The 24,028-nt window shown below is 39.5% G+C and overlaps 1 protein-coding gene across 7 annotated transcripts in view; it reads left to right on the plus strand.

Annotated features, from left to right (window-relative positions):
* The window catches only part of PATJ (PATJ crumbs cell polarity complex component), a 426,007-nt gene that overhangs the window by 232,345 nt on the left and 169,634 nt on the right, over positions 1–24,028 (plus strand). For all 7 annotated transcript variants that reach the window (XM_050752580.1, XM_050752940.1, XM_050752817.1 and 4 more), the window contains one exon: positions 12,568–12,764. In XM_050752580.1, coding sequence (XP_050608537.1) covers positions 12,568–12,764 — 197 coding nt within the window. The remainder of the gene's footprint in view (positions 1–12,567; positions 12,765–24,028) is intronic.

The following is a 24,028-nucleotide window of genomic DNA, read 5'->3' on the forward strand; positions in this document are numbered from 1 at the left end:
TTATAGAGGTGTCCTAGAGTCCCCCCGGGGATGAGGGGTTGAGGGGAGGCTCCATTTAAGACTTTTTCTCGCAGATTCAGCCAGAACACTGATTACAGGTGTGAACCACCGTGCTGGCTGGCATTACAGTAGTTTACGTCTCTTTTTTAAAAAGAAATTTATTAGCTGGGTGCTGTAGTGAACACGTGTAGTCCCACAGCTATGCAGGAGGCTGAGGCAGGAGGATCTCTGAGGCCAGGAGTTTGAGGCTGTGGTACACTATGATGCAGCCTCTGTGAATAGCCACTGTACTCTAGCCTGGGCAACATAGTAAGACTCAAAAAAAAAAAAAAAAACTTAAAAAATTTAAAATAAAAATAAGTTAATTGAAATACAAACAGAAAACTGTACTGTAGTTTGCTGAATTTTCACAAAGAATATATTCCCATGTAACCACCATCCAGGTAATGAAACAAAACATTACTAATACCCAGAAGTCACTTTGTGCCTCCTCTGATTCACTATTTCTTCTCTCTTCTCTGAAAGTCATCATTTTTTAAATTTTTTCTATTTGTTTATTGTTGATGTTGTTTATCTCTTACAGGAAGAGATTTTCTCTATTAGTTTGGACATTCATTTTCATATGCTCCTTCCTTCTCTCCTTCCCTCCCTCCCTCCCTCCCTCCCTTCCTTCCCTCCCTCCCTCCCTCCCTCCCTTCCTTCCTTCTTTCCTTCCTTCCTTTCTTCCGTTCTGTTTTTCACTCTTGTTGCCCAGGCTGGAGTGCAGTGGCGCAGTCTGGGCTCACTGCAACTCCATCTCGCAGGTTCAAGCTATTCTTCTGCCTCAGCCTTCCGAGTAGCTGGGATTAAAGGCATGCACCACCACACCCAGCTAATTTTGTATTTTTAGTAGATGTGGGGTTTCTCTGTGTTGGTCAGGCTAGTCTCAAACTCCCAGCCTCAGGTGATCTGTCCGCCTGAGCCTCCCAAAGTGCTGGGATTACAGGCGTGAGCCACTGTGCCCAGCCTGTGCTATTTCTTCTGATAAGTTACAGTTTCTTTTATATATTTTTACTTCTCAAATCTGAAAGTACTAACTCAGAGAATTAGAAGTTGGTTAGTGCATGAGAAAAGTTAGATTGAGATGTTTATTTTACCTGATTTTTTTTAAGTGGAATTGTTATATTTAATATATAGAGGAGTGTTTTAAAATGTTTTCTCTGTATTATATTATTCTTTGTTATTTGGAAACAGAACAGATGACTAAATGTTTCTGAAATTGTACTGAGTCATTATTCCAGTGTGTTGAACATTTGCTATTAAAATACTGGGCAGTGACTTGAATTAAGTTTCTTTCTTGGGAGAAAGGCTCTGTTACTTAGCAACACCTAATATCCTATGATGATACGAAAACACTCTGTGACAATAATGGAGAAATGTTCTTGGCTTTCTTGGACAAGAAAAAGGCATCAATGCTTTGATACAGAATTATGAGCAACTTGGGATTCCTTTCTTCAGATAACATTGTCCTGGGGCTAGAAAATCCATGTTTAAAATAAGCATGAGTGTTCAGCTGCATCAAGAGACTGTTCTCTCTCCAATTATTCTAGTCTGATGTTCATTCAGGGATACTTGAATAAAGCCTGGTCCCAAAAGAAGTAGTTTACTTATCTACTCATCTCTGATTTTTATTTAGAAATGGGAGGGCATCTAGGTTATTTGAAAAAGGAACTACAGCCACTTGACTAACACACTGCATAAGTGGAGGGGAAGAGAAATATCTTTCCATCTTAGGTTCATGGCTGAGGTCTTTATAACAACAAAAGACAGATTAGGCCAGGCTCAGTGGTTCACACCTGTAATCCCAGCACTTTGAGAGGCCAGGGTGGGCAGATCACGACCATCCTGACCAACATGGTGAAACCCTGTCTCTACTAAAAATTCAAAAATTAGCTGGATGTGGTGGCACGTACCTGTAATCCCAGCTACTCAGGAGGCTGAGGCAGGAGAGTGGCTTGAACTCAGGAGGCAGAGATTGTAGTGAGCCAAGATCACGCCACTGCACTCCAGTCTGGCGACAGAGGGAGACTCTGTCTCAAAAAAAAAAAAAAAAAAAAAAGATAGATTAACCAAAGAAAAGCAAACACATTTATTTAATATACACAGGAACCTTCATAAGGAAATGAAGTCCCAAGGAAACAAACCTGTGTGGTGTTTATGCTAGGTTTAAACCAGAGAAGTAAATAGCCATGGAGAAGTAGGATTGGATAAAGGAGGCATGATCTAATGGCAATAAACCAGGAGGAACTTACTCAGATTCTTCTCTGTGTCCCTGTGTCTTCAGAGATAACGATGCTCCCTTCCTCTGGGTGTAGGCAGGGCACCTCTGTAATGAAGGTCTTATCACCTGCTTCAGGGGAAGATCAGAGAAATCCTTCTTAGGTTTTTTGACCTGCTTCAGGGGAGAAGGGGTGGGAGAAGTGAGAGTTACCTTCCCGCTTCTGCTGTTTTCTCAAATGCCAAGATGCTATATTGTGGAGTAGTGTGTACTGAATCCCATCAAAAGTCAATGAAAACTGACACATGCCTGTAGTCCTAGCTATTCAAGAGGCTGAGGCTGGAGGATTGGTTGAGCCCGGGAGGTTGGGGCTGCAGTGAGCCATGATTGTGCCACTGAACTCTAGCCGGGTCAACAGAATGAGACTCTGTCTCAAAAAAAATAAAAAATAAAAATAAATAAAATCAGCAAAAGTCTATATAAAAATGACTGTTGTTTTTACAGATATTTCCTAGAAATACCAGATGTGGTAAGATTCTAGATCATTATAACACTTTTGATATTTTGTTGCCAAAAGCTAGTACTTATGTAATTTTTGTGTGTGTGTGTGTGTGGTGTGCATTTTCATATAGTAAACAAAGTATGGGTTCTTTAGTTTTTTTGTTTCTTAATTTTAAGAGAGAACTTCATTGACTTCAAGTAAAAGAATACTCTTTACTCCGTCTCTTTAAAATAATGTATTTTCAGTGAAATTGAAATGAGTAAATTTTAAGAAAACCATTCTCTATACATTTTCTTTCCACCTATCCTTTTCTCGCCCCATTGGTTGCTATGGCAACGACTCCCAGCAGCCCTTAGAGCAAATGCCAGGCCATGCGGGGTTCCCTGCAGTGAAGCCACATGTCTGATGCTGCACAACAGTTTGTGCTGACTCAGCCATGCACAGGAGGAGTGCTACTGTTTCTATCTTAAGTTTTGAATTAAAAACTAAACTGGCATTGCAGTCTTGATTTTTCAAAAATGAAAAACCAAGTCAGTTTCAAAAACCAAATCATTTTTCCTTCTCCCCTTGAAATTCTAGGTTCAGCTTTTGTTGTACTTACTAAAGAGAAGCAATTGTCACAGAGATTTACAGGAAACCCCAGAGATTTTGGATGGAGGGAGGCAGCCTAGGAAGCTGAGAGGAAGGGAAATCTATTACACAATCAAAATAAACCTCTTATTTAATCCTGAAGCCTGACTGTGGAGACAGAGATAGCGTCCATGTTAGATTAGTCTTATGACTGCCCTATGTAAAGGCTGCCTTAAATTTGGTCTCTGTGAACTTTTGTTGATTGTCATCATCAACATACTTTTCCTGGAAAGAAATGACTGCACCGCATGAGAGATTCATCTGTAGTTTACGAACCTAGTGGCCCATGAGAAGCACCTGAGCACCTCCTTACAAAGATTCCTTGCTCAGAATCTCAGCCTGTGGGACCCAGTCATGGTTCTGTTTCATAAGCGCCAAGGTGATATTTTAGGTAGTATGGGGGAGAAAGTATTATTTTTTCCTCACCCATTGCAAGGTTCGTGGCTGAGACCCTTATAACAAAAAGCAGATTAACAAGAGAAAAGCATAACAAATTTGTTTATGCCAAATTTTATACAACACAGGAGCCTTCAGAAAGAAAGACCCAAAGACCCAGGGAAAACTGTGTTTTTATGGACAGTCCTGCAGAAGTATGACTTGGGGACAAAAGGGTATGATCTAGTGGGGGGGAACTCAGGAATGCCTGTTTGTTATAAATCTTTTTTTTTTTTTTTTTTTTTTTTTGAGGCAGAGTCTCACTCTGTCGCCCAGGTTGGAGTGCAGTGAGATAATCTCTGCTCAATGCAACCTCCGCCTCCCGGGTTCAAGCAATTCTCCTGCCTCAGCCTCCCGAGTAGCTGGGACTACAGGCGTGTGCCACCACATCCAGCTAATTTTGTATTTCTAGTAGAGACAGGGTTTCACCTTGTTGGCCAGGCTGGTCTCAAACTCCTCAGGTGATCCACCCGTCTTGGCCTCCCAAAGTGCTGGAGTATCAGGCGTGAGCCACCGCGCTCAGCCTTGTTTCGATTCTTGTGCATCTGTGTGTGCTGTTCCCTTCCTCTGGGTGTAGGGCAGGACACCTGTCACATACACCTCTGCAGGGGGGAAAGGGGGGGAGGTCAGAGAGTGATCTTCCTAGGTTTTGTGGCCTGCTTCTGGGAAGTGGGGGCAGGGGCTTTCTAGTTTCTGTGGCCACTTCAGGAGAGAGGGGGTAAGAGAAGGTCAGAACACATAATCCTGCTTCTGTGGTTTGCTCAGTTTCCTTCAGTGTAAAATACTCAGTCTGCTAAGGTGCTACCTTTTAGGGTATTGTGTTCTGAATCCTGACATTAGCAATAAATCTAAGCCTGACCAATAATCTAAGGAGATAGGCCTGGGAACCATTGTTTCAGCTCTGAAGGGAACTTATTACCTCAAATGTCTACCAGTTGAAGAGATAGCTGTGATGGTGTGATGAACAGGTCACAGCACTTGGATTCAGCAGAACTGACCCTGACATAGGCCAAGTCACCTCAGTTCTCCGAGTATCCGTCAATTCATCTGCAAATGGAGGCATTTACGAAAGTGTGGGGAAGAATCGATGACACAGTGAACTGTGAAATATTTCTTTCATACAACGAAGTATTATGACCATGTGAGGATTCTGAAGATAGCTTCTTAAAACTGAGGGAGAAATTCAAAGTCATTTTATCTTTCCTTTAAAATGATATTAGAGAATTTTATACATGATTTGTTAGAGAAAAAATTGAACTATATGCTAGGAGACTTTATAACACTTTTCATATTTTGTTGCCAAAAGCTAGTACTGACACAATTTATGTGTGTGTGGTGTGTATTTTTGTATGGCAAACAAAGTATGGGTTCTTTTTTTTTTTTTTCTGTTGCTTAATTTTAAGAGAGAACTAAGTTGGCTTCAAGTATTAGGTTGGTGCAAAAGTCATCGTGGTTTTTTTCATTACTTTTAGTGGCAAAAATCACAATTACTTTTGTACGAACCTAATAAAAGAATACTCTTTACAAACCTCTTTAGTTTATAGTTTCTACCCATAAATTAGCTTCATAACCTTATATGAGATTTTTGTTCTTTGGTCTTATTTCTTTATCAAATGGAGTCTGAAAGTAAGGATGGGTGACTGTGACTGTGAGAGAAGGTCCATGATTTCTTAGTTCGTTTTGCCTGAATTAAAAGTCTCTGATTTCATGATATGGTGAAAACATAGCAATTAATGTATCGGAAGGGCTGGACCTGTCATCTTTTAAACTCCATCTAACTATGGGTCCAAATAAAAATCGTAGGATAACCCAAATTCTAAGGCCTGAAAATATTAATAAAAAATCAACGGAAGTATATGTATTACAGAGTATTTGGCACTTTTAGTCTCTTATTATTATGCTTTCTGTTTTATGAGGCACTGAAAAAAAAGGATTACCTATAAATCTTTTTGCTTGTCAAGTTTCTTCAGCTTGATAAAGTGGGTTTTAAAAGATAATGTGCACATAGTAATTTGTTTTTCTAGTAGTACTAACGGATTTTAATTTTGAATACAGCTCTAAAGAGGAAACTGTTTTACTTCTTTTAACTGAAGGGATAATTGTCTTTGAGAAAAAAATCATATCTGTCTAAAGCTTTTAGATTTCCAATCACTTTTATATAGCATTGTTTGGGACAGTGTCGGAACAGTGTGTCCTCGCAATTGAATAGGATCTTCAAAATCACTCACTTCTGTTTTCAGTAGGTTTAGATGGACTATCTAATATATGCCAGCCACTGTTGTGGGTGCAGAAGACTGCAGAGAGTTGGGTGGACAAGCAGCTCATGGAGTTTATATTCTAGGGGAGGGAAGTCGAAGGAAATAAGGAATCTAAAAAGATACTTTTCAGCTAGGACCATGAAGACCGATGGACATCACTGGAGACAGGGTCTTCCTTTGTCACCCAGGCTGGAGTGCGGGGTGTGATTATGGCTCAGTGCAGCCTCAACCTCCTGGGCTCATGCAGTTGTCCCACCTCAGCCTCCCAAGTAGCTGGGACTACAGGTGTCCACCCTCATGCCTGGCTGATGTTTTAATTTTTTGTAGAGATGGAGTTTTGCTATATTGTCCAGGCTAGTCTTGAATTCCTGTCCTCAAGCAATCTTTCTTCCTTCCAAAATGCTGGGATTACTGTACCCAGCCCCAAAAAATTATTAATAAAATTGTGTAACTATGAAGTATGCTCAATTCTTTTTTTTTTTTCTTTTTCTTTTTCTTTTTTTTTTTTTTTTTTTTTAAGACAGTCTTGCTATGTCACCCAGGCTGGAGTACAGTAGCATGATCTCAGCTTACTGCAACCTCCGCCTCCTGGGTTCAGGTGATTCTCCTGCCTTAGCCTCCCGATTAGCTGGGATTGCGGGTGTGTGTCACCATGCCAGCTAATTTTTGTATTTTTTGTAGAGACAGGGTTTCACTATACTGGGCAGGCTGGTCTCGAACCCCTGACCTTGCTAGTGATCTGCCCGCCTCAACCTCCCAAAGTGCTGGGATTACGGGCATGAGCTACCACGCTCAGCCTAAGTATACCCAGTTCTTTAATGTTTCAGGGTTGGGATTTTTTTTGCCGAGTTTTATTCTGTTGAGCTTATTTCATTCTCCCACAAAACAGAAAACAATACAAAGAAATTAAGGAAAGCTGAATAACTTATCTGTTAGCATTTAGGCCAAGAAAGTCAGAACAAGCTAGATGCAGGATTATTGGAAATGTCAACCAAAACGAGGCCTTGGCATGATACAGTAGAAAGTGTAGCTGACCAGTGGGTTGAGAATTGGCGAGAACATCTATACTATTCAGTATAGTTTGCAGATATTAGTTGTTTTTCCTGACGACACACTAAAATAAGCAAGTAACTTCAGCTGCTGGTATTTTTCTCAATGCTCTAACTAGTCATATGTGTGCTTGTCTCTGATGATAGATTTTCAGGTCCTTGAAAACAAATTCAGTATTGTATTCCCTTTGTATCACAAGCCTGGCCTGAATTTGGATTCAATTCATATTAGTTCATTGAATAAATAGGATTATAGTAGGGTCACAAAAAAGCATTGACTAGAAAAATACAGCTGCTGGTTTTGGCCAGGCATGGTGGCTCACGCCTATAATCCCAGCACTTTGGGAGGCCGACGCAGGCAGATCACGAGGTCAAGAGATTGAGACCATCTTGGCCAACATGGTGAAACCCCGTCTCTACCAAAAACACAAAAATTAGCTGGGCGTGGTGGCGCATGCCTATAGTCCCAGCTACTGAGGAGGCTGAGGCAGGAGAATCGCTTGAACCCAGAAGGCGAAGGTTGCAGTGAACCAAGATCGCGCCACTGTACTCCAGCCTGGCAACAGAGTGAGACTCTGACTCAAAAAAAAAAAAAAAAAAAAAAAAAAAAGAAGCTGCTGGTTTTAAAAGTTAGAATAATAAATCTATAACTTAGTCCCTCAGTGGGATGTTGATAAGGGAGCCAATTTTTTTAGGGTCTTTTAAGCCACTTATGGGGTTCTTTTTTAAATTGTGGTAAAATATACATAACAAAGTTTACTATTTTACCATCTTTAAGTGTATTGTTCAGTGTTAAATACATTTACATTGTGCAACCATCCATCTCCAGAACTTTTTTATTTTCACAAACAGAAACTACAGAAAGGGTTTTGATTCTACACTTTACTAGCACACAATTGTAAAGCTGTTTCAGTGGCCTACATATCACGGGACAAACACTTGATCCAGTGGTGGCATTTCTCTGCACCTGCAGATGTTCCAGGGTCTTCTCCTTGCCTCAAAGAAGAGACGCGGTGGAGAACAATGTTAGTCTCTTCCTCTAATGGTTCCCACCAGAGGGCTGTGTGGCTTTTCTTCATGCCATCATGGGCAAAACTGCTTTCTTTCTTAAGTCTCCATTTTTCTTAAAACAAACAAAAAGTTAAATAGAAAAGAGCAACTTTGTCACCAACTGAAGACTAACTGTAAACCTCAACATAACTATATCATGGAAACAAAAATCATGTGGGTTTGTTTCCCCTAACATTATTTGGATCCTATCTCCCAGGCATTTTTAGGAAACATCTACTTTTAGGGTAACAACCCCATTTTACATAAGAAATCTGGGTTCATAGAGGCTTAGTAATTTGTCCAAGGAATCAGAGATATTAAGTGTCTTAGCTTGTGTTTGAACTTAATTGTGACCCTAACCCTTATCCTTTCTATTCTGCCACAGAATGTGGGATGCTTCAGCCTCCCAAAGTGCTGGGATCACAGGCATGAACCACCATGCCCAGCCTCATTTCAATGTCTTTAATAGCTACTAGTTCATCACAGTTTTACATTTATTCTTGCACTAAATATTGTGTTTTAACTTTTTTGAGAAATGTATCTACATCATATAGATTTAAGAATGTACCAACTTACAGTTTGTATTGAGGTACTATCCATAATTTTATTTAAAAAACCTGTCTGCAGTTATTTTTCTCTTTTAGTTCTGTAATTTTTTAAAATTTATTTTTAGAGATGGGAGTCTCATGCTGTAGCCCAGGCTAAAGTGCAGTAGTACAATCATGGCTCACTGTAGCTTTGAACTCCTGGACTTAATGATCCTCCCGCCTCAACCTCCGGAGTAGCCAAAATTATAAGTGCGTGCCGCTATGCCAGGCTAACTTTTCAAACTTTTTGTACAGACAGGGTCTCGCTATGTTGCCCAGGCTTGTCTCAAACTCCTGGGCTGAAGCAGTCCTCCCAAAATGCTGGGATTACAAGCATGAGTCACTGTATCCAGCTTTGTAATTTATTTTTGTCATCTATTTTTTCTCATTAAGTTTTTAAAGAGCCTATCTTATTAATGTTTTCCAAGAAGTAGGTTTTAATTTCATTGAACTTCAGAATGTATTTTTATTTTGATTTGTTTGTTGGTGACAGTTCTATATTCATTCATTAGCAGATGCCTTTCTCTTTGCTATTTTCTGTCTTCTTATTTCTTTGCATTTGCTATGTAGCTATTTTTCCAATTTCTTGGTTATAATGCTTTTTTTTTTTAACTTTTCTTGTTTTCTGGTAAATTCTTCAAAATTATAAATTGCCTTCTAAATTCTTTAGCTGTGTCTCCCGAGTTTGACATCTAGAATTATAATTTTTATTCAATTGTGAATACTGTATTTCTTAATTTTCTATTTAAAATCTTGGGTTTTTTACTAATATTATTTCTAAACACCTGAGGTTTTTAAAGTTATCTTTTTATTGTTAATTTATAATTTTTTTGTTTTATTGCATTATATTTCAAGAACACAGCCTGTGTAATATTGAGTCTTTGAGAGCTATTGAAGTTTCTTTTATGGCCCAATATGCAGTCTGTTTCTGTACTTGGTCTGTGTGTGATTTGCAAAAAATGTGCATTTTGTGTCTGTCAGGTGTAGAGTTATCTCATATCTACTATTTTGAGTATTGTCTTGTTAAAGTTAGCAACGTCTTTTTTTTTTTTAAAAAAAAAAAAAGATGCTTTATTACTTTCTGAGAGAGGTGTGTTAAAATTGGTGTTTCGTGTTGTTTTCTTAGCTGTGATATCATTTCTTAACTGTCTTACCATGTAAGTCCAATAAACAAAGCAGATGAGAGCATAAGTGCTCTGGTTGAATCTGGAGAAAAGATCTTAAATGGAGCCTCCTCTCAACGCCCCCATCCTGGGGGACTCTATGGCACCTCTGCAGAACCCGTAAAATGGAATATTATTGCTGTAAACAGCCTACCAACTAACCTTTCAGTCTTATTTCTGATCACCCACCCACTAGTCCAGAGAATTTCCAGTTTGCAGCCAGCAGCTACCTATGTTCTCCTCCCTATCCCAGCTGCATTTTCCTCTTGCCATTTCACCCACCAAGGTTCTTTATCACATAATCAAATTGCGTACCATACTCAAGACTGCTTAAATTTTCCTAATTCCAAAAAATATTTTCTAGCCATATCCATTTTTGGAATTCTAAAAACAATTACTGGGGCCAGGCATGGTGGCTCATGTCTGTATTCCCAGCACTGTAAGAGGCCAAGGCGGGCGGATCACCTGAGATCAGGAGTTTGAGACCAGCCTGGGCCGCATGGTGAAACCCTGTCTCTACTAAAAATAAAAAAATTAGCTGAGTGTGGTGGCGCACACCTGTGATCCCAGCAACTCAGGAGGCTGAAGCACAAGAATCTGGGAGGTGGAGGTTGCCGTGACCCAAGATCGCACCACTGCACTCCAGCCTGAGTGACAGAGCGAGACTTCATCTCAAAAAATAAAATAAAAGCAATTATTGGTGGCATAATTAATTTAGTATTTATTCACTGATCTAATTAATAAGTTAGTATTTATTCAGTGACCAGCAGTCGTAATGGTTGGGAATTTAAAAAATAATTGCAGTCGTTGAATATTTGTTGTGTTAACTTTATCTCTCCTATTATGCTGTGTGAGCATCTTTATTGTAATGCATGTCTTACTCGTCTCTATTCATTCCAGTACCCACACAGCATCTTGTTCTTGGTTGCCGACCAGCAAAAATGCCTTGTATTTATTCACTTCAGTGTAAATATGACTTAACTCTTTTCCTATGTAGTTAACAGTTTTGTGATCTTGCAAGTCCTTCATTTTACTGTATTTTGCTAAATATGTTCATTTATTAGTAACAAGCTTTGTTCAGTGAGAGTTCTTTAAGATTCTCTTCAAAATTCTTGTAAAGCAGATTTATTTTCATTCTAAAATAAACCCCCCTTATGCCTTATTCTTTTATTATAAATTCATGCATAAAGTCATTTTTATGAGTTTAAATTTATCTACTCACTTATAAAGCAGTGTTTGTTGAGTCTGGTAAAGCGATGGAGTGGACTGGGCTGTCTTCTTCCCCACTCTACCTTAAGACAAATGATTTGACTTGAGCTTTTAATTTGCAAGGTTCCCTCCTAAGGACAGCAAATGTAATATAAGTGAAGCATTAGAATGAGCATTTAGAGTTCCAAGAGTGTCACAGTCTACCAATTTGTTATTTAAAAGCTGTTGAGATGATTGCTTCCAGCCATGGTAGTAGACATGTAGCTTTTGAGTGTGGTGGCACACCTGGCCTGATCTTGTGCTGTGTGGGGCACAGGACATGCTTAAGGCAGTGCTATCCTCACACTGATTTGTCAGTGTGGTTTTGCTGCACAGAACCAACACAAGTGAGACATAGCCAGCCATCTCCTAAAACAGGTCCTTTTGACCCTAACATAGAGGTAGCAAAGTGAGACAGAAGATGGAATAAGAGAAGTATAGAACACCTATAAACTATGAGCCGCTAAGCCCTTTAACATGTATGTTGTTTAATTTTCTCAACATCCATGAAATGGATAGTAACATTTATAGATGAGGAAGTGGAACCTCATAGAGATAGATAAAACAGTATATTCATTGTTAGGTATTGAGTAAGTGGTAGATTTGTGGAATGAATTCAAATATGACAGCTAAACCAACACCCTTAATTCCTCTTGCTTTTGCTCCCATAACACAGTGTTATTTGGTACCCTTCATATTAATATATATTAATGTAATTATTTAATATATATTAATGTAATTATTTAGAATTAATTGTTGATTTTCTTTCCTACTGGACCATAAGTCCTAAGAGGAGAAAGCATGATTGTTTTGTTCAGCATTATCTCTCTAAGACCAAACACTTTGCTTGCCTTAAATCTGGTGCTCAGTTAATATTTTTGTTTCCGTTTGTAGTGCGGTTGGGTTGGGGCAGATAGGAAAGGGACCATGGTTTCTGCCACTTTGTGTTGATTGACTTAGGTAAGAAGAGTCCACAGAAAGTCTAGGCCAGTGTGAACCTGAACAATCAGAAGGTCTTATGGGTGAGTTAAACTTCTTAGCAGGAAATAAAATAATTTTTAACTGTAACCTACATCTAAGGCCATGCATGGCCTTAAGTACCTTCATTCTCAAAAATAAATTATTATAGAGGTTGGCACAGTGCCACATACTAGTAGTTCCGGCTACTTGGGAGGCTGAGGCAGAAGTTGGAGGCTGCAGTGTGCTATAGTCACGCCTGTGAACAGCCACTGCAGCACTCCAGTCTGGGCAATATAGCAAGACTCTGTCTCTTCAAAAACAAAAAGGGTACCGTGGTTGAGAAATCACAGTAAGGATGGGGAAATGCTGACATCTCAATAATACAGATCAAGCTACTCTATTTAATGTTTTAAAAATTCTTTTAATAGAAAAAATCAGACAAAGATATGCAGATCTGCCTGGAGAACTGCACATTATTGAACTTGAAAAAGATAAGAATGGACTTGGACTCAGCCTTGCTGGTAATAAAGACCGATCACGCATGAGCATATTTGTGGTGGGAATTAACCCGGAAGGACCTGCTGCCACAGATGGACGAATGCGTATTGGAGATGAACTCTTAGAGGTGAGAAGCATATGTTTTTAACTTGTCTTTTGGTGAAGTGGATGGGTGCAGTGGATGTTCTACAGGAAAATGAGGTGAAAGAAAAGAATGATGTCAAATTATATTTCCTTCAACTACTTAAAATCATTTTTCAAAGCAAGAACAGAAATGTTGCTTGCAAATGTTATTTGCTGCTTATGTGAAAACTAATCTCACAGAATATTTTAGAAGTTCTTCAGTAAAATATCATCGAAACATATTAAAACCTTTGTTTTTAATATCAATTTTTAAATATTCAAAATTAATTTGTTTGTATATTAACCTAATTTTGGTAGTATTTATCAAAATTCTCTTTGGGCTTTGAATTAATCATATGTGTAACTGTTATTGTTCTTCAGTTTTTTGGGGCAGGCAAGTGGGGAAGATGTTACAGCCAACAAGAGCCTGTGAACGTCTCAAAAATAATAATGTCTGTGAAGTTCAGGATATGGGTTAAGGTTACATAGGTTCTTTCTTTAGGAATAGAATAGACAAAAGAGAAGCTAAGAAGATGACTGATCCTCTTTAAATTACTCTAGATAATTTCATTAATAATCTGAAAAGGTTATTATTCTTCTACACTTAAATTCAAGGTATCTGTTCTGAGCTTATCTTAGTTTGATACTCATTTGGTTGTTCATTCACTCATTCTTTCAGCTAACACTTCTGAGTGTCTATTAGGACCAGAAACAGAAAAAGAGATGAAGACATCCAGTTCCTTCATTAGTATAGCTCACAGTTTAGAAGAAGAAAACAGACATGAAAAGATATTTATATTACAAAATGAGAAATGCAATAATGATGATGATATGATGATGATGATGATGACAATAACTGCTAAAATATACCTGGTACCAAACAGAACAACCTCTTTTACTGGTGAGATCACAAAGTAAATGATGGTGTTAGGATTCAGTGGCAGGCAGTTTGACTTGTAGCTCTCTGTAAACCATTGTGCTTTAAGGCCTGTTTGATAAAATGTTCCAACTTTAGGACATTTAGGCGAGCTAAATCACGGAGACGCTGAGTGTTAGACTGCTTACTTGAAATGAAGGCTTACTGATTTTGCATTTTATGATTTCCTCCTCAGACTTGACTCAGAATAGAATTTACAGTCATCCATAATTTTACTTGCCTAATAATAACTACTGCCACAGCTGGCCAGGTGCACCAGGAAGACCATCACCATCAACTCTTTCTTCCAATCGCTGGTTGCTTCTTCCCACTTAAAACCTGTATCTGCAAAGAAGTCACTTCCAGGAATACTTTTCTTTTCTTGTTCTTTTATGATATAGCATCCTGAATGGGACCCACATTGGGTCATAACCCTGACTAGCATAATCATTACATAAATAAAGTCAAAGATGACCTTATGTAACTAATATTATTCATTACCTCAGTTTGTTTCCTTTGGCTTATGTTTAGAGACTTCCTCAGAGATGAGACAAAAGCGATGGCGGTAGTAAAAATGATGAAAGTTAGAGCCAGTGTACTCAGTTATTACTAGCACTGCACATATGCATTGTACATATTTGTATTCAGTATTCTTAAGAACGCTTTATGGTAACAACTATTATTATCTCCATTTTATGGATGAGAAACTGGGTAAATAACATACCTAATATTGCAGAACTAAGTGACTAAGTGTGGTTAAGAACCCAGGCTTGCCAGACTCCAAGACCCATGCTACAGCCACTGAGGTATACTGTGCTCCCCATGGGACCTTTTTTTTTTTTTTTTTTTTTTTTTGAGACGGAGTTTCCCTCTTGTTGCCCAAGCTGGAGTGCAATGGCGCGATCTTGGTTCACCGCAACCTCCGCCTCCCAGGTTCAAGAGATTCTCCTGCCTCAGCCTCCCAAGTAGCCAGGATTACAGGCAAGCGCCACCATGCCCGGCTAATTTTTGTATTTTTAGTAGAGACAGGCTTTCTCCATGTTGGTCGGGCTGGTCTCGAACTCCCGACCTCAAGTGATCCACCCACCTCGGCTTCCCAAAGTGCTGGGATTACAGGCATGAGCCACCGGGCCTGATCCCCGTGGAACTTCTTTAACCAACCCAGTTTGTTTAGATTCAGGAGATTCCTGATTTTTTATGCTTTCATCTTTAGGGAATCATGTATATTAAGTCACTCTGTTGTGTTATACATATCTAGACAGAGATTTCCTGTCTTGCTTGGTGTATGGAAACACTCCAAAGGCTATAATTTGGAATATGAGGATTCTTGTTCCATTCTTTCTACCTTATTAAGACTCAAGATGGAATGTCCTGTGGTATCCAGAACAACAGGAGCATGGGTATTTTATTTCTCTGTCTGACATTTTATTAGACACTGGTAACAAATGAGCTGTGGCTGCAGAGTAATGAGAGTATTTTACGGGTCAAACACAAAATTCAGCACTATGTATGCGGCAGCAAGCACTGGACTCAGAAGACCTACCATAACTTGTCTCAATGCTTTTGATTATTGGTTATATTTCAGAAGTTGCTCAGCGTAATGTATGTAGGAGGTAAAGAGTTTTCCTTGTCTTAGACAGCAGAACATCAGCTGACATCAAATGTGTGAAGATTGTCCCCCACATGCCAAGCAGTTCTCCAGCTGACAGCAATTGAGTATCCTATGATTCAATTCAGTTCTGACACTAGGTACCTGGAGACAGCGTCAGTCCCACAGGTTAAGGGCTCAGTCCCACAACACTGTCTCCCACCACTTTAGAGGCCATTCGCAATCCCAGGTTATGACCTGAACTTCTGACCAACCAGCTCTTAATTGGGAGTTTCCATGAACCCCTACTCAGGTTTGATTAATTTCCTAGGATGACTCACAGAAGACAGGGAAACGATTTACTTACATTTAGCCATAAAGGAAGTTAGGAAGATACGGGCGAACAAGCAGATGAAGAGACAGATATACAGGTTGAGGTGTAAGTGAAGGGGAGGGCAGAGTTTCCATGCCCTGTCTGGGTGTGCTACCCTCCAGACAGGTCCACATGTTCAGCAAGCCAAGAGCTATTCAAACCCCATAGTTCAGGGGTTTTTATTAAGGCTTCATCATGTAGGCATGAGCAATTATTACCTCATTCTCCCTGAGGGTCGGAACTGAACATTCCAAGCTTTTAGCCGTGGTTTGGTCCTTCTGGCAACCATCTCCCATTCAAGAACCCACCAAGAGTTGCCTCATTAGAACAAAAGACACTCTTGTTGCCCAAGGAATTCCAAGGGATTAGGAGCTCTGTGTCAGGAACCCAGATCAGAGACCAAATATTAAAACAAAAAAAGATTTGAACTCCTGCTGGAATACAAAATCCTTGAGCATCTGCAAACTAAAAACTGACTCGAGGGTTTTTTTCCTAGTCATTGGGAATGTAGAGCAGTGTGTCTTGCATGTCATCGGAAGAATAGATTTTTGTTTTGGTTTTGTTTTGGTTTTGTTTTGAAAATGACTCTGAACATTTATTTCCATTGCAATTTCTGTGGCTAAGAAGACTTAAACTTTACAAGTATTATCCTTTTAAGATCATTTTAATTTTAGTTGAGTGCAGAGGGCTTTTATAACAAATGTGCAGAAATTTTGGAGGGCTGTGATTTTTCCAGTATTAAACATGCATGCATTCATCTTGCAGTTTATTTTCTCATTGTGTCTATATATCGCTTTTCTCTGCGGCATGATTTCTCTTTTGATAATGCCCTTTAGGGCACAACTAGTTATCGGTAACTGAAAGTATCTTAATCATTATGGCTGCTTCTGTTTTTTCATGAACAAAGGTTATTCATATGTTAGCATATAGTTTCTTTGCACCCACTATTTATGTCTGAATCATTTGTCACAAGAGAGTGTGTGCTGATGAGATTCTAAGTTTGTGTGTTTAAACTTTTTTTTGAGTGAGGGAAGAAAAAGCTGTATGCATTTCATTGCTGTCTACAGCTTTCTTTCAGATTATGTTCATGGGTTTGTGTGTATACAATATGAAGAATGATCTGAAGTAATTGTGCTGTATTTATGTTTTTTCACCAGTCTTTGATTAAATAAAAAGGAAAACCCAAAAAAAAAAAAAGATGTACCTAGCACCTAGCACCCCTGTTGCTCAGGAAATTACAAGGGTTTTAGGAGCTCTGTGCCAGAAACTGCAAGCAGAGAACAAATATGTATTTCTGATTATATCACAATAGCACAGCATGGTGAATAGTTAACTGTTAATTAAAACAGACTTCCACCCCCTTAGAAACTTCAGGTATCTGTTTGCTAAGCTGGAGTCTGGAAGAACTCTGCTGGATAAAAAATAAGAACATTTTGCTTTATTGGAGTCCTTCTATTCTTTCCTTTGACTTTCTGAATTTGGCCCTTTCATTGCAGTTCAGCAACTTCATCTTCATGCAGAGACGGAATGAGCAGAAAGATTAAACATACCAATAACTTAACTCCCCATCACTCCACAAAGATTCTGTAGTTAAAAAAAAAGATAACGAATACAAAAGATAACGATACAAATCGTTGGAATACAGATTCTGGCATCATGTATCTTTGGCTAATTGTTTATCTTCTCTAAGCCTCAGCTACCTCCTTTTTCAAATGGAGATTATTAATTCATTCAGCAAATATCTTACTGTGCATCTGTCATATAGCAGGCACTGTATGAACAAAGTGTAGATTCTCTATTGGTGAACAAAATACATAATACCTGCCCTCACAGAGCTTCCAGTCTAGTGATTGTACAGCATCAACCTCAGAAGATACTGTGGGAATTAGTGAGAGTATCTGGTACATAGCAATACCTTAATACATTTCAGATGATTTTGATTTTATTCATATTTTGTTCAGAGTTGTTTAGCTCAGTTCTTTTTAGTTCATATATATTAATGCCTTTGTCTCTGAAAGTATGTCCCATAGAGAAGTCATCTTTTTATTCCTTGATGGCTCCATACAACATCCTGAAGAGCTGGGAGAATGGAAAAATGCATATACAAGATTCTTTTTGTCGTTGTTGTTCCCAAGTCAGAGTTTTGCTCTTGTTGCCCAGGCTGGAGTGCAATGGCGCCATCTTGGCTCACTGCAACCTCCGCCTCCCAGGTTCAAGCAATTCTCCTGCCTCAGCCTCCCAAGTAGCTGGGATTACAGGTGCATGCTACCACGCCTGGCTAATTCTTTGTATTTAGTAGAGACAGGGTTTCACCATATTGGTCAGGCTGGTCTCAAACTCCTGACCTCAGGTGATCCACCTGCCTCAGCCTCCCAAAGTGTTAGGATTACAGGAGTGAGCCACTGTGCCCAGCCCATATACAGGATTCTTAAGCATTTATAACCCATCTTCTCATTGGGCTTTAGGTCAGGGATGATAGAGAATTAAATTAATGTAAGAACCATTTCCCTGATTTCTTTTTAGAGCTCAGAAAAATTTTCTTTTTTTTTTTTTTTTTTTTTTTTTTTGAGACAGAGTCTTGCTCTGTTGCCCAGGCCGGAGTGCAGTGGCGCCATCTTGGCTCACTGCAAGTTCCGCCTTCCGGGTTCACACCATTCTCCTGCCTCAGCCTCCCAAGTAGCTGGGACTACAGGCACCCGCCACTGCACCCAGCTAATTTTTTTGTATTTTTAGTAGACACAGGGTTTCACCATGTTAGCCAGGTGATCTCGATCTCCTGACCTCGTGATCTGCCCTCCTCAGTCTCCCAAACTGCTGGGATTATAGGCGTGAGCCACTGTGCCCGACAAAAAAATTTTCAATTATTATTCTATGATATGTGAAGAATTTGTATATAGTATAATCCCGACTCCAATGTGCTTTTGAGTTGAGTATAGGAAATTGATTTAATGATGAGCCAAGAAAGCTAAAGCCAGTGTTATAATAGCTGTTCTTTGGATATTGCAGTGTAGTAGATTGTAGAATTATACTGAATTATATAGGAAGCATTTGCAAGTGGGCTTTTAGATTATACCTGTTGGGTTTCTGAGAGCAATCATGAGTGGTTGCTTTACCCCCTGACACTGTTTATTTGTATAGTCCCTCCCTCAATTGAAGTAAAATGCTCAGTATCTTGATTATTTTTATAACTTCATTGTTTGCATATATGATTTATCATTACTGTTTTGTCTCTATGGTATGGCTTTGCTCACAGTTTCCTTTTATGTATACCTGATCTTAATTCCTTCAGACCCTTAGATGAGGCTAATTTATAGAAAATAGCAAAAAGAGAGGTCAAGCATACATTGTGGCTTCTTTGAAGCCAGAAACTCAGCTTCTCTTTGAGAGCCCTGTGCATGACAGACTTTTGGTGTGACATTTGCTAGCAGTTTTGCTGTGGGACTGCACCATTACAGTGGAAGAGCAGTCAGCACATTCTGTCCATCAATGGCTCAGTTCACATACAAAAGAAATTTTACATTAAGCCCCTGAAAGACAATATGATTAAATCTCAGCTTCTTTACCCTTTACTTCCACGCTAGTAAGAGGGTTACTGAATTAATTTCAAAAGGCATTAACATATAATTACCATGTAGACTGGAATGAGACTTACGCTAGAGTATTGGCTTTCCCAAAGCAATTAGTCCCGGAAAACGCACAGGCCTGGGCATGGGGCTGTCATGTGAATATAGGATTCATTTATCATCTTCCCTTCAGTGCAAATGTGGGAAAAAAGAGTTGATGGGGATGTGCAGGGAATTGGAGTGATTTGTCAGGTTCCAGAAGCAGCCAGAAGGAACAAAGTGGGTGGCACAAGAAGTGCACAATTGATCGGGCTAGTATATTGAGCTGTGTTTCGTCTGGCTCCCAAGCCTTTTGAGATAGAAGAAGTGTGCAGTACATTCCCTTTGTATCATTTACCTGAAGGATAACCCAAGTAAAATCCTGTTATTTTGCACATGTGTAAAATGATATTTAAGAATCATGAAAAAATCAAAAGCATGAATGTGTCTCATATTTGTCACAGATAAAGACAGAGCTACAGGTAATCTCAGATCTCAGTGTCCAGCAATATTTTTTAATTTTTTTTTTTTGAGACGGAGTCTCGCTCTGTCCTCTGACTGTATATATATGTGTGTGTGTATGTGTGTCTTTCTTCTGACTCCGTGTGTGTGTGTGAACACAAAGTTTTTAATTTTTATGTAAGAAAACACATGATTATTTTCCATTATTGTTTTGGTAATAATTTGAAAGGCTTTTCCCTGTACCAAGGTTATATTGTTTTGTTTTGTTTTTTTGAAACAGAGTCTCGCTCTGTCGCCCAGGCTGGAGTGCGGTGGCCGGATCTCAGCTCACTGCAAGCTCCGCCTCCCGGGTTTACGCCATTCTCCTGCCTCAGCCTCCCGAGTAGCTGGGACTACAGGCGCCCGCCACCTCGCCCTGCTAGTTTTTTGTATTTTTTAGTAGAGACGGGGTTTCACCGTGTTAGCCAGGATGGTCTCGATCTCCTGACCTCGTGATCCGCCCATCTCGGCCTCCCAAAGTGCTGGGATTAGAGGCTTGAGCCACCACGCCTGGCCCAGTAATATTTATTTTATAAGAGAAAAAACTGAAACCATGAAAGTTAAATGACTTGCCCAAGTATACATGCAGCTGCTTTATGCAGAACTCCTGCCAGGAGCCCTTACCAGCACCACTGTCTCAGCAGTTTATCCGTGACTCTCTGCTTGCTGCCAGTGAACTGTTTTTGAAATCTTCTGGAAAACTTAGATATGTTTGGAAGTACAGTAGAGTAGTTAATAAATCACTAGCTTCTGCATATGTATGGATAAGATTGCTTATAATTTATAGTCAGAAGCTTCTGTCATCTAGATTGGCGCTTTTAGATTACCATACATGGATGCAATTTTATGAAGTGTGTTTCTTAATGAAATAACTATGCCCTCAGAGACCTCATGTAATAAAATATCCCATTACAGAAACAGTAGTTTGAGGAACAGGAAGAAGAACAAAGAATTAAAAATTGCAAGAAAATAACTTTTCCTGTAGCTTTATTAATAGAGATAGGTTCTTTTCTTTTTTTTGAGATGGAGTCTTGCTCTATCGCCCAGGCTGAAGTGCAGTGGCACAATCTTGGCTCACAGCAAACTCTGCCTCCTGGGTTCAAGTAATTCTTGTGCCTCAGCCTCCTGAGTACCTGGAATTACAGGTGCACACCACTAAGCCCAGCTAATTTTTGTATTTTAGTGGAGATGCGGTGTCACCATGTTGGCCAGGCTAGTCTTGAACTCCTGACCTCAAGTGATCTGCCCGCCTTGGCCTCCCAAAGTGCTGGGATTATAGGGATGAGCTACTGTGCCTGGCCAGAGATAGGTTCTAAATAGCTGAAAGTGTAAAAATAGATTGATCAAGTGTTCAATTGTAGCTATGGTTTCACTAATACTAAATACTATTCACTAATACTAAAATATTACATTTTAGTATGTGATTTGTTGTATGTCAATATTGTATCTCAAAGCTATTAAGAAACGGGTGATTAAACCTGACACAAATACATTTTGTAAGCAAGCCCTGAATATGACCTTCCCCTATGCAAAGCCAAAGTCACCTCATTTTGTTATTCGTAAGATGATCTGCAGCCCGGTTCACAAGTCTAAAAGTCACCAGAAGACTGTGGTGCTGGCTGAGTGGTCAGCCTCACACACTAAGTGCAGTCCTCTGGTCATTACAGCATTGTCACCAATAGCTATCTGTGTCTTGCTAATCATGTTCCCTAAGTAATCAATTATGTTATACTCAGTTTCAGTTACAAAAGATGTGCTCATTAAAAGACATTGGGAGTGAGGTTGGTGCTGAATAGGGAATTGAGCTAACATTGAGTACTTACTATTTGCCTGGCAGTGCTAAATTCTTTACACGCATTCTCTCTCTTAACTTTTACCATAACCCTATGAAGTAGGTGCTTAAATTCTCATTTTATAGGTAAGGAAACTGTGACATTAAGGGTTGGGATAAATATGCAGACACTGGCTTTTCTGACTCAAAGCCTATGTTTTTAAGTTATTTGAGTTCTGGATTAATAATGATTCTAGAAGGTAATAAGTGAATTCATTACCATTTTGTATTAATACTTTTGGTAGATACAGATTAATGCAATTTATCTAGTACTAGTTTAAAACACCCAAGGTAGTTTCTCACAATACAATTCCATGCTATTCTTATCTTCTTAGTTTGTTTGTGTGTGTGTGTGTGTTTAAAGACAGGGTCTCGCTCTGTCACCCAGGCTGGGGGTGCAATGGAATGATCATAGCTCACTGTAACTTGAAACTCCTGGGCTCCAGTAATCCTCCCTCCTCAGCTTCCTGAGTAGCTAGGACTACAAGTGCATGCCAGTGTGCCCAGCTTATATATATATATATATAATGGTTTTATTTATTTTTTTTTCCTTTTTGAGACAGAGTCTCACCCTGTCACCCAGGCTGGAGTGCAGTGGCGTGATCTCAGCTCACTGCAACCTCCACCTCCTAAATTCAAGCTATTCTCCTGCCTCAGCCTCTTGATTAACTGAGATTATAGGCATGCGCCACCAGGCCTGGCTAATTTTTTTTTGTATTTTTAGTAGAGATGGGGTTTCACCATGTTGGTCAGGCTGGTCTAAACTCCTGACCTTAAGTGATCTGCCTGCCTCCGCCTCCCAAAGTTCTGGAATTACAGGCGTGAGCCACTGCGCCCAGCCCAGCTAATTTTTATTTAATTTGTTATAGAGTCAAAGTCTTTCTGTATTGCCCAGGCTGATCTCCAACTCCTAGGCTCAAGCAATCTTCCCACCTCAACCTCCCAAAGGGCTGGAATTACAGATGTGAGCCACTGTGCCCAGCCTATCTTCTAAAAATTTAATGCCACTTCGAATTAATTAAAAGTAGTATGTAGTTGTGAAATTACATTCATCGCCTAAGAACCAAAGAAGAAGAAAATTAATTTGTTGAGCTTGTTCTTGCACTAGGAGAGCTTGTCTGAACTTCATAATTAAAGACCTTTACCCTTCAGTTCCTTCAGAGAGTCAGAGTTTTATTTTCCAGCTGCAGAAACTATTATGTAAAACCTAGTTCATATCGGTTGGCCTCATTCTTTTGTTTCCTGCTATGAAGTCTTTTGAGTTCTATTTCTGCCATTTTTGTTTCTGACTGTGGCTTGTTTGGGGAATAGTTAAATTATTTAGTCATACTTCCTTATGCCACTGAAATATTGAGGCCAAAAATCCATATTCTTGTCTTGGAGGAATGACAATCGTTTATTTTTTATTACTGCAGTCCTCATTATTGCTCTCACAAAAGCTTTATGTGTGGTCTCTCCAGTGAGCCAAATTATCTTAAAATTATGGAAAGTGCCATGAAAATAGAAAGTAAAAATGATGATTGAAGAAGCAGATTACTGAAGAAATCTGTTAAAAAAAAAAAAAAAGTAGTGACAAGAACGTATGCTGGAGAAGAAATTTACAGAAGGAGTAATTTTCAGCAGTGCCTCTCTCGACTCTTCTTTCTGCAGTTTTCCCCCATATCTTCCATAACCTATTGGGATTGTTCTCTGGGCCTCCATTTCCTCCTTTGTCCAGCGCCTTCCCAACTTCCTTCCTGTCCTGTGGATATTGTAGTGACTGTACTGAAACGCAGCCTGGAAAAATATGCTCTTAGAATTGAGAGAAGTTTTCTTATATTAGCCTTTTGTATTTTGCTTTATTTGTATATTTTCTGCCCCATTAACAGTATATAACAGAGGCGGGGCACAGTGGCTCACACCTGTAATCCCAGCACTTTGGGAGGCTGAGGCAGGCAGATCACCTGAGGTCAGGAGTTCAAGACCAGCCTGGCCCACGCATGTCTACTAAAAATACAAAAATTAGCCAAAAATGGTGCTGCACAGCTGTAATCTTAGCTACTTGGGAGGCTGAGCCACAAGAATTGCTTGAACCTGGGAGGTGGAGGTTACAGTGAACTGAGATCACACCACTGCACTCCAGCCTCGGCGACAGAGTGAGACTCTATCTCAAAACAAAACAAAACAAAACAAGAGAGGCCGTTCCACTCCTTCCACCCCAAAAGCTAGCAAATACTGGATATTATAAGACCTTAGGCAACCTGATGGGTGAAAATTCTATCATTAGAGCAAGTTTTTCTCTACATACACAGGTAAGGAAGAAAGTAGTACTGTGCTGAGATGAGGCAGAGTTGTGGTTTTTGTTTTTGTTGTTTTTTTGGTTTTCTTTTAGGCAGAGTCTTGTTCTGTCGCCCAGGCTGGAGTTCAGTGGTACCATCTCGGCTCACTGCAACCTCTGCCTCCCAAGTTCAAGCAATT

Source organism: Macaca thibetana, chromosome 1 (assembly GCF_024542745.1).
Source record: "Macaca thibetana thibetana isolate TM-01 chromosome 1, ASM2454274v1, whole genome shotgun sequence".
Classification (NCBI taxonomy): Eukaryota; Metazoa; Chordata; class Mammalia; order Primates; family Cercopithecidae; genus Macaca; species Macaca thibetana.